Genomic DNA, 11,116 nt, shown 5'->3' with positions numbered 1-11,116 from the left:
CGCGACCCGGCCCTGGATAAAGCGGATGAAGATGGATGGATGGTGTTGGATCAAGGACACGTCTAAAACCTGCAGGACACCGGCCCTTGAGGCCTGGAGCTGGACACTCCTGGTTTTAAAGTTACACCTCCTGTAATGCTAATTATGCCTAATTGTTGCATATTTGTACATATTTTATTCATATATCTTCAGGTCTTCTGGTCAAGTTAATGTTGGGGATGTCTGTGCGTCCAACACCAGCCGGACAGTCACCATCCCTGCAGGAGAGAATCAGATCAACCAGATTGCGCTCAACCCCAATGGCACAGTCCTGTATGCTGCTGCTGGAAACTCTGTCAGGGTCTGGGACCTGAGAAGGTAAGCAGAGATACTCAAAATGAATGCAAAAGTAATATCCAGACAGTGGGTTAGCAGGGTGGCAGTCAGTCTGATTTAACAATCTGAGGGATTTTTCTTAAGTGAAATATCTTACTTTTTGTGTGGATTGTTTGGAGTTTGGTACAGATTATCGTGACACTTCGTTTTTATTTCCCTCTGCCAGCACAGTTGTTTTTGTTAACCTTATTTTGCTTGTTATATTTACAGACAGATTGACGTCACACAACACACAACTCTCATAATTATAACTCATAACAAAAAACATTTCAGTAGATGCAGAAAGTTCCTCAATATGCTTTTTATTTTGTTAAAAAATAACAAAAAACCTTCGATCAAAAATGGGCACTGCCTTAATTTGTTTTTATATTTTAACTAACCAAGATTCAAACATTTTTGGATGTATCTGGTCTTGATTTCAAAATGCAAAACGGCATGGTGGAAGTGGGTCAACAGACCAATTTTCAGATAAATGGTCTTTAAAGTATTTCCTTAAAAAGGTAACATTTAACAGCAGTTTGTTTGCATGTAAGGTTTTTAGGCAAAGTGAAGATTGTTGAGGAGAAAAGGTTTTGAGAGGGAGATGTGACCCAGCTGAGAAATGGTCAGACCCTTGTGTAACAGGAGCATTTAAAGAAGTCTAGAGTTTTAAAAGGAGGACGCCAAATTTATGTCTGGGATTTACTTTTTATAGGCGTAGATGAAAGTTTGATCAAAACCTTTTTCTTTTCTTTTTTTTTTTTCTAAAATGTGTTGTATGGAGGTATTGATAAACACATGCACATCAATAACACTGACCGTGTGTTTATGATTTCCCCTGACATTTTCAGATGCATGACATACACACTTCATTAGATAGTACAAACTCCAATTTCATTGTGTTGCCTTGGAACTTAATTGACAAGCATCCATTTCAAAGCTGTCACGCCTTTTTGACAGCTGCCTGATATTAGCTGTGATGAATTGCCTCTTTGTTCGTCTTAGGAACGTAACAGTCAGTAAGTGGTACTTTGGATGATTAAACTAACTGTGAATCAATATTCTGTATAAGAACGGTCCCATTTTCTCTGAGACAGAACTCAGCAAACCTCATTTTTACATATTTTCATGAGTGATATATTAAGTATATCATTACTTTAGTAATATCTTTTCTTTGTTCTTTGATTTGATATGTGTATTTAAGTTTTATTTTGGCATTTCCCCTGTGGTATTGGCTTGACAGTTTAACAAAAGACTCATTAACATTTCCTTTCCTGCATTAGGTTTGCCTCTACTGGAAAGCTTACTGGTCACCTTGGTCCAGTTATGTGCTTGACTGTGGATCAGTCTGGAAACAGCCAAGACCTGGTTATCACTGGCTCCAAGGACCATTACATTAAGGTGTGTTTCAGGCTTTCAAACTGCTGCTATTCACATCTGTTGTTCACTTGTTTCTTGAGGCAGATGATAAAGTGAGATTCTTTGTGCAGCTGAGTCATCCAGTAATGCAATATAAGGACAGCTTAGGTTAGACATGCTACATAACCCATGTTTAACTGATTTTATTTATCTTTTGTTATAATAATCCTTATGTTCAGATGCATATCATCCCTTTTAACATGTATTGTTTTTGCTGTTGCAGCTGTTTGACGTGACTGAAGGCTCTCTGGGAAGCATCAGCCCTACACACAACTTTGAACCACCACATTACGACGGTATCGAGTCTCTGGTAATCCAAGGGGACATTTTCTTCAGCGGCTCCCGAGACAATGGCATCAAAAAGTGGGACCTAGACCGTAAAGACCTACTGCAGGTACTGGATGATCAATGCAAAAAGAAATATGGATAGGAGACATTCAGATGTTTGTTCCATTTGATGCAATATAGATTTTTTTTTTCATTTTGATTTTATAACTGTCAAAAGTAGCCTAAAATATTTTTATTTCCTCTTTTTTTATCACCATTATTGTCTTTCCAGAGATTTTCTCCTGGAAAACCTGCTGTAAATCAATGTGCAGAAAACTGCCCTTTCTGTCACATTCTTTGTCACATAATGGCCGATAGTAAAGTAAAAGTACAGTTTTCACATGACTGGACATTAAGAAAAAGATGTCTTTCCATATGATACCCTCAAGTTACTGTAGCGGTTGCATCATTATGATCATAATCTTTCAGTAAGTTACAAAAACATCAACCGTTCATGACATTCTCACTATTAACCATACTGCTATGCATCTCTGTGCTCAGCAAGTCCCAAATGCTCACCGTGACTGGGTTTGTGCACTTGGTGTCGTCCCCGGATCACCAGCCTTGCTGAGTGGATGCAGAGGCGGGGTGCTCAAGCTGTGGCACACAGACACTCTAGGGACACTGGGGGAGCTCAAGGGTCACGAGAGCCCCATCAACAGCATCTCTGCCAACAGCAGCCACCTGTTCACCGCCTCCGAGTGAGTTTTCCACACACACTGACACACATGCTTAGGCTCTCTGTTTGTTTGTGTCTCTCTGGATATGAGGGAAAACAACTTCACCTGAGGCTCATATACACATGGGTAACAAATTAAAGTAAAAACATGAGCATTGACCCTGTGGTGAGTGGGTTCCATTGGGTCTGTTACGCTGCGAGCGACATTCTGCCAGCAGAGTTTAGATCCACTTGTCCTTATAAAGCAGGGTTTCCCAGAGTTTTGATGACTGAGTGACAGTTTAGGGAGTGAGATGGATTCAGAGTTGTACAAGGAAAAATGAATACAAATGTCATGTACCATTATTGTTTCGAGGGAGGGAGATGAGGTTTTATGTTGATGATAACCCTTATTTTGCTCTTTTTCCCCCCCTTAAACTATCAGTTAATTGGCTGTTAATTTTTTTCTTCTTGGCTGTATTAGTTTATATTAGGTTTAGTCTGGTCTGCTAAGACAACCAAGAACAGAAGTCAAACTGGAGAGAAATGCTTCATTGGTCTTTGTTCTGTTAAATCATAGTATGACACAACTGTAGTGCAATCTTTAGGTAAATGGTAAATGGCCTGTATTTGTATAGCGCTTTTACTAGTCCCTCCTAGGGACCCCAAAGCGCTTTACACATCCAGTCATCCACCCATTCACACACACATTCACACACTGGTGGAGGCAAGTTACAGTTGTAGCCACAGCTGCCCTGGGGCACACTGACAGAAGCGAGGCTGCCATATCGCGCCATTGGCCCCTCTGGCCAACACAATTAGGCGGTAGGTGAAGTGTCTTGCCCAACGACACAACGACCGAGACTGTCCGAGCCGGGGCTCGAACTTTCCGATTACAAGGCGAACTCCCAACTCTTGAGCCACGATCGCCCTAGGTAACACACAAATGTTAAAAACACCTCCAGCTCATGTTCCATGCTGTGAGAGAGCTGGCCTTAGGAAAGGGTTGCTGCAAATTCACACACATTTTCTCTTCTGGGTGATCTTTTGTCCTCTGATGAAACATTTCTTTCTGATCGGAGTGTTCTTTTCCCAGATGACAGATTTCCATCCAACCAGTAGTTTCAGTGAGCCTTTCTAGTGGCTCATAATGGATCAGGATTTCACTGAAATACCTTATATTGGCTTTCCCCTTTAATTTGGCACCCCTCTACACGTATTTATGTATGTGATCAGCAAATTACATATACATATTGGTAATTTTATACGTAAATTCCAAGTAAAAAGTCTTCAAATCAGTGAAAATGTAAAGACATTAAGAGGATATGGAATATACTATAACTTTTGTGTCTTTGTGTCTTGCAGTGATCGGACTGTGAAGATCTGGCGTGCACGTGGTGGACTGGATGGCACCTTGGAAGTGGTTGACAGTGTAGACGAGGTTGCAAGTAACTGAACATGGTACCACTTGCCTGGTTTGACTCTAGAAGGACGTAAAGGCACTCCTGCCCTGCACTTTGACCCCTTAACTATCAAGCTTAAACGACGCACCTTCCATATCATGTGACGTTCATGACTGAGCCAACAGGAAACGGTAATCTCATCACAGTGGAAGCTAACGCATTAGTTCTTTTCTTTGACTCTGTATGCTTAGAGGATTTTGCTAATCAGGATTTAGTTAACTGTATTGTTAATGACTTCTATTTCTCTCTTCTTGCTCTTTAGACGGTTTGTCATTATTGTCATCGTTATAAGAACTTATATTCACAAGATACTATAGGATGTGGTGAACACACAGTAGACACTATCAGTGCAGCTCGGCTTACATGCAGCACAGTGCAACGATACAACACAGGCAACCCTGCCAAAAAAGGAAGTGGTGTTTTGTTGTCAGAGTACAGAAATACATACGTGCAGCAGAGCTAATGGGTTGGTAGCTGGTCTTCACAACCCACTTCTCTACTTTGTTGAGATTGTTTCTCTGCACTTGAAACAGAAGTGTTATTCCATCAGTCCTGTTTCCAAGAGCAAGAAAAGTGGCTGTGTGTGAGAAAGAAATCATTCTACCCCTTAACATCCTGCTCTAGCTTCTGTGCTCCCTTCAGTTTCTGCAGCAGCTTTAGATCAGTGACCAAAAATGTGTAACGTGTTGTTATTGCTGTCCTCAGCTGGACTTGTAAACAGAACACACTTTAGAGTAGCTAAAGTTTGACATTTAGGGAAATAAGCTCACTTGCTTTATACACTGCATGTCTTTTGATTGTGGGAGGAATCCAGAGTTCCTGGGTTTTCAGGTACAACCCAGAGCTTGAACGGCAGTTTAGTGAAGGAGTCTTCAGTGTCAAGTCAAGAAGCATGATCATCATTACCCTTCAGTCATAAAAGGCGGATGGGGTACTGTTGTCACCCTGTCAGAGGGGCACCATGGACAGCCATTATAACTTCAGAACAAGATGACATAGGATTTCAAATTGATACCATACGTGTAGCTACTAAAAATCTCAGATGAGTTGAAATCTAGTTGACAAGGATTTTGAAATTTATACAATAGGTGCATCTACTGGACGTCTGTAGGGTAGTTTTATTCTGCATTCACTGGGCTGTGCGCGCCAAGAATTCATCTTCTGGGGGTCAGGCTGTACATCCTGAAGGGTCTGAGGAACAAGACTGAGTAGAAACGAACCAAACTTAAAGAATCTTTGCTCAACAACTCAACAACTCCCATACTCACAAGGTTTCAAGCTTATAATGCTAAGATTTTGACATAGTGGAGGCAGTGCATCACAGGTGTGCAAGTGGTCAGGAAAGGTTTTATAATAATGACAGCCATTTGAAGACCTATGAGGGACAATTGAGCAAATACAGTAAAAATCTTGAATTTATCTGGTAAGTGGTACAGTGGTTAACACAGGCCCCTCACAGGAATCTGGAAGCTGACTGAGGCCTCTGTGTCCCTGTTCCTGTGTGGATTGTTTCTGGGTTTCTGCACCCTCCCACAGCTTAAAGACATGCACGATGAATGAAATTGGGGAATCTAAATTTTCCAAAGGCATAAATGTGAGAAAATTAATTGATGAAGAATTTGCCTGGTGCCGTTTTTGTTTTTTAATTGGTGGAACTTTATCATAGGATCTCATATACCTTTAACCGCTGAGCACATGTAAAAAAACCAAACAAAAATCAACACAATTAGTCTCTGAGATTCACTTAATCCTTAAATGTGAGCAGGTTGAGCACCGATGAAAGTCTGCACTTGTTGTCCATGTTTCATTGTGTGCACAAATATATCTTCACTCTTCACACATGCTGGTAACACTCACTAAACCTACACTGCTAAGTTGTGCTCTAATTCCCATGCTGCTAAGACACGTTCACCTTCCCAACCCTATAAGAGGGCTTCTTGTCGTGGGCTCCAGGTGAGGTCCACTCAGTACCGTAGTTGTGTATGTGTGTATATAAGTGTAACGCTATCTCTTTGTTGTTGAGAGGAGAGGCCTTCTGACGCAACCAGTGTTATTTTCCTGACTATTGACTCAACATCTGTTTCTGTTCTGATCTTCGTGGGGCCTTCCTGGAGGCACTCGTGGTCTCTGCAGTTTAACTGACCTGCCTGTCATGATTGTGCTGTCATTCTTGAATGTTTGGTGAAACAGCAGCTGTAGGAATTATTCAACTACATATGAAATGTATGTAAACAATGTCTGTTCAAAACAAAAAACTAATCTGACTGAATGTTAGTTTTGTGGGACCACCGATCTGAACGTAGTCTCACACTAGAGCCCAGAGGACCGTGAATGGCACAAAGACTGACGAGTGCATCAGTAATGCTTTGGACTGAGCTTATCCTTCATACAGGTGGCAGGTCACGTTTAGTGGCCTTTGGTTAGTTTCTTTTCTTTGTTTTGTTTGTTATGCCCTTCTTCTCCCCTGTACCCATTTTCGCACCCCCTCCTGTTTTAGGAGCCATTCCCCAATGGCGGACTCTGTAGCGATTCTAATGTCAGATGCCTGGTCAGAATAAATGCCATCTGTCAAAAACAACCATCTGTGTGTGATTTTCTTGGTTCTGTATTCTTACATACTATATATTATTTTTTACTATTAATATATCTGTAGGCTGATTTATTCAAGCAAACAAACTACCTCTAAATGTGTCTTTGGTTTTTACAAATAAGTTTGATAACTCAATATTTTATTTTTTATTTTTCTCCTGGACATCCTTAATTTTTCATCTTCTTAAAAAGTGGAATGCTAACCTGCTTCATTGCTGTGTTCAAGCTATCAGCTGGCCTGTGGGAACCAGGCTATGATATGACATTTGGCTACAAGAGGGCAATAGTTCATAGCCAGTGATAAACTGGGGAGAAGAATCAAGGTTAGGATGCCATTGTTGCTACGTTTGCTTCATCCTCTGAGTAATAAATGACAAACCAGAAGGAATTGATCTGAGGTGGAAGACTATCTGAGATCTCTGCAGAGGTGTACACTGGTGTGCCCACGGTAGCCCAACAACCCTCCTTACCTGGAGACTCCTCCAGGAGGAAACAGAGTTCTTCATTTTATTGATTTGGCAGCACTTCACCTTAAGGGTCCCTTTATTTACTATTTATAGTCATTTCTTCCTCAACTCCCTCAGACTGGACCTCCTCCTCTCCTTTTCCTTCACATAACACTCTTATTATTTACACTTTTACTTAGTGGTTAAGTGGTTTTAACATAAACTAACCCCGTGTTGTGGACTTTCAAGCCAACTTTAACAATATTATGTGCAATACTATCATTTTCTTTTTTTGTGCATTTATTGCTATTTTGGAGCTCTTAGAAATGTTAATCTTTCCCCAAATCTTCAAGTTAGACAGATTTAAGGTTCCTCCTAAGATGATCTTTCCAAACTTTCTATAGATGTTTTGTTTTTTTTCCTTTCTGCACACTGTAAAGCTACACTCTACAGAGCGGATGGCCATCTGACTGCTTTCAGAAGTTAAACTGGTGAAAACTGGGCACAAGATGGCAGTAGTGGGTAACACATGCAAAACTGAACAGTGACAGTCAATGTAAGGACTACAATGATCCTCTGCCTCCACAGATGCAGTTTACAAAACTCCAAGGCAGTTGTCTAATATTCCACATTGTCCTACTTGAAGATGCCAGTTCAAACCAGGTCTCTGGAAATCTCTGTGTGGTTTCAATTAAAACTGATCCTTTACACCCTGTAGATGTAATTGTCCTCTTTAGTTTCAGTACACCTTCATCTTGTTTTACTGTATTTCAGCATTGTAAATCCTTCATATTTTAGAGTTTTCATTTAATCCAGTTTCACTCCTGAGATCATGACAAAAACGTGAGACGGACGTCAGACAGCAGATCAGACGACCATAAATCGAAGCAAATGGATGGAAAATTTTGTTTAAAACCGGCCTCTGTAAAACTGACGGCGTTTTTATAGGCGACTTCTTTACAATACATTTATTAGTAACTGTTTCCTCTGAGCTGAGTCCTACATTTTCAGTGCACTATGTACTAATAAAGGACTGTGTACTAATAATTAACAATTTTCTCCTGCATATGCATTTTTATTATTACTACTACAACGGTAATTACTTGATTATCACTTGGAGCATTATTAATTTGATTATCTTTGTGTAGCAAGTAAGCTGCTCCTTCCTCGGGCAGATTTCAGTTTCTACCTGCAAATGTTTTACAGCAAACAGCTGTTTGGTGTGTTTACGCTTGTGTTGTTGAATAAAGATTCAGAGGAAAATCCTGAGCCTTTAGTAACAAGCAAGTACTGCTAATTAGTTTATGCTCATTGTTGATGATAAATAAAATAAAATAAAAAGACAGTTTGTACAGATGAGTCTAATTTTAGAAAGTGATAACAGTGGATTTATTACGCAAGTCTTATTTTTTAACTAATGACTCAAAATTGAAATTGATTATTTTAATAAGTGTTGATGTTAAATTAAAAAAAAACAAAAAACTGAAAGAGCCTGGGCAGTTTTGGGGGAAACAGAAAAAAGTCTCTGGTCAGATGAAAGAAATATTAACTTGTACCAAAATGCTGGGAAGAGAAAAGTATGGGGGAAAATGCGCGGACAATCCCCGTCAGTATAGCACAGTACTTGAGTGAGCTGGAGAAGACTTCTAGCTGCTGACCGCAATGATCCCATTAGTGTGACACATCATTAATTGTGTATTCTGGGTTTATAGGTTGTTTCATCCATTTGTCACAAGACGCTCTCTGCCGATCACGGAATGATTCTGTGAGCTGAGGTAAGCTCACCGCAGAATGATCAGAGTGTGTCGCGTGGTGCACAGGTTACTTGGAAGCCCGCGCGTTCTCCTTCCACTACAACCACTGACTGCTTCTTTCAGCTACAATGGTGAGCTGTGTGATTACATCGGTTACACTGGTTGTATCCTTTTGTAAGATAGGTGGTTGGTAGGAATCGTATCATCTAAAGCAAATGACAACAAATTTGTTTAGAAGATGTTTAATTATAGGCTTTGCTATTGTCTAATGAACACTCAAATGTTTGCACATGACTGTGGAGGGGCCCGACGGTGGGAAGCACTGAGATGCCCGGGGAAATAACACTGAATAAAAAGGACAAGAATTACTCACCTCCAACAGCATTTTACTCCTGTAACTGTAACATGATGAATAAATAATAGCTTCTGCTTCCACCACTATAGAAGTACAAATACACTCTGATACTACATAGATAAGGCTGTAGGACACTGTATAACATAACTGGAAAACCCTACATTTGGACTGTTTAAATAAAGGTGACTTGACTGACATCAATCTGAACCAGCGCCTAACATATCAAATCACAACACATCTGCAGCACTGTCTGACAGGCAGCACCAATCAGCAAACACCTGATGTGAATGTCAGAGCTGTGTGTGTGTGGCTGTTGCTGGGGTTAGGTGTCAAAGACTTAATCCTGTTTGAGAATGAAAGAGTTTTCTAAGCATCCAAACAGAGCCATGTGGCATTCCAAAGAGTGGGATGAGTAATTTTGATATCTGCCGTGTGGACAGCCATCAGTCTATCAGCACATAAGATGACATTTACCAATGCTATTGGCTGATTTGTATCTGTTACATCACATCAAATGTTCAAGGATGGTGATTTATCTAAATAATAATGAATTATTTTTTTCCCTTGCAAAAAAAAATGGGGAAAGGAGAACCTTTTAGTTGAACCATTAACCATGAATTCTAAAGTTATCCCTACTCATAACTTCATTTTATGCATAAGTGTTTGATTTTTAGGCTGTTTGAGAGTTTGGGAATTAAGAGAAAGGGAGAATGAGGAGACAGTAATTAGGGAGCAGCCAAGGCTTCTTCACACTCTGGTAATTTCAGCTCTATTTGTGGCACAAGGCACGAGTATATTGCAATTCTGTAGAACCAGATCCACTGACAACTTCAAGCAAAAAAAAAATTATCACAAAAAAACACTTGCAGCTTTAAGGATTAAAAGCAAAATTGTGTAATAGAAGTATTTTGATTAAGGTTAACAAGGAATCTCAGAACACAACTTTTTGCATTCCCGAAAGCTTCTCTGAAGCATTTAGACTTCAAATTCAGTTCAGATTTTATGACCAATTTTAATTTCCAAAGACTTAATATTAAAAGAAATGGAGAATAAGATCTAAAATTAATTCAGAGGAGGTTCAAGGGATAATAAAAAAAGTTCCCCGATAATAAAGCTCATTTGTCATGCAGGTACGGCGAGGAGTTTGAAATAACACTCTCTAAATCACCATCCTCTTTTTTTAATACAAACTTCATGGATCACACCCTTGGCGACTGTATAAAGCTGATATTGCACTCGAACTGAACAAAGGCTGATGATGAATTAGACCCTTCATTCTGCATGACCCTACATCATGGCTCCTGGAAACTGCCTAAAACAAGACTTGAGTCTTCAGCTAAGTTAGCACCACTGCAGTTCTTCAAAAGCTAAATTCTGCTTTGTCACATGCTCACAACTAAGCACTGTCAGCCTATTGGCCACAACATTAAAAGCCCCCATGAAGTGTACAACATTCAAGAAAACTCTGACCCTTGTCTGCGTGTTATTTAACACAAACTACACCTGGGTGCACCACAATGGCAACAACATACTGCAGTGGCAGCTACCTCGTGATAATAATGATAATAATGGATTGCATTTATATAGCGCTTTTATGAGACCCTCAAAGCACTTTACAATTCCACTATTCATTCACTCTCACATTCACACACTGGTGGAGGCAGCTACAGTTGTAGCCACAGCTGCCCTGGGGCAGACTGACAGAAGCAAGGCTGCCATATCGCACCATCGGCCCCTCTGGCCAACACCAG

General features: G+C 40.2%; 1 protein-coding gene across 4 annotated transcripts in view; it reads left to right on the top strand.

Moving 5' to 3' along the window:
• The window catches only part of kif21a (kinesin family member 21A), a 56,254-nt gene extending 49,455 nt beyond the window's left edge, over positions 1–6,799 (top strand). For all 4 annotated transcript variants that reach the window (XM_013910426.1, XM_005731535.2, XM_013910425.1 and 1 more), the window contains 5 exons: positions 193–357; positions 1,638–1,755; positions 1,997–2,167; positions 2,602–2,801; positions 4,124–6,799. In XM_013910426.1, coding sequence (XP_013765880.1) covers positions 193–357; positions 1,638–1,755; positions 1,997–2,167; positions 2,602–2,801; positions 4,124–4,214 — 745 coding nt within the window. In that variant the 3' untranslated portion in view covers positions 4,215–6,799. The remainder of the gene's footprint in view (positions 1–192; positions 358–1,637; positions 1,756–1,996; positions 2,168–2,601; positions 2,802–4,123) is intronic.
• Positions 6,800–11,116: the final 4,317 nt, after the last annotated feature.

This window comes from Pundamilia nyererei, unplaced genomic scaffold (assembly GCF_000239375.1).
Source record: "Pundamilia nyererei isolate P.nyererei 1_Seehausen unplaced genomic scaffold, PunNye1.0 scaffold00043, whole genome shotgun sequence".
In the NCBI taxonomy this organism is placed as follows: Eukaryota; Metazoa; Chordata; class Actinopteri; order Cichliformes; family Cichlidae; genus Pundamilia; species Pundamilia nyererei.
Note: the sequence above shows the minus strand (reverse complement) of the source record. Positions and strands in the feature narration are given on the sequence as shown.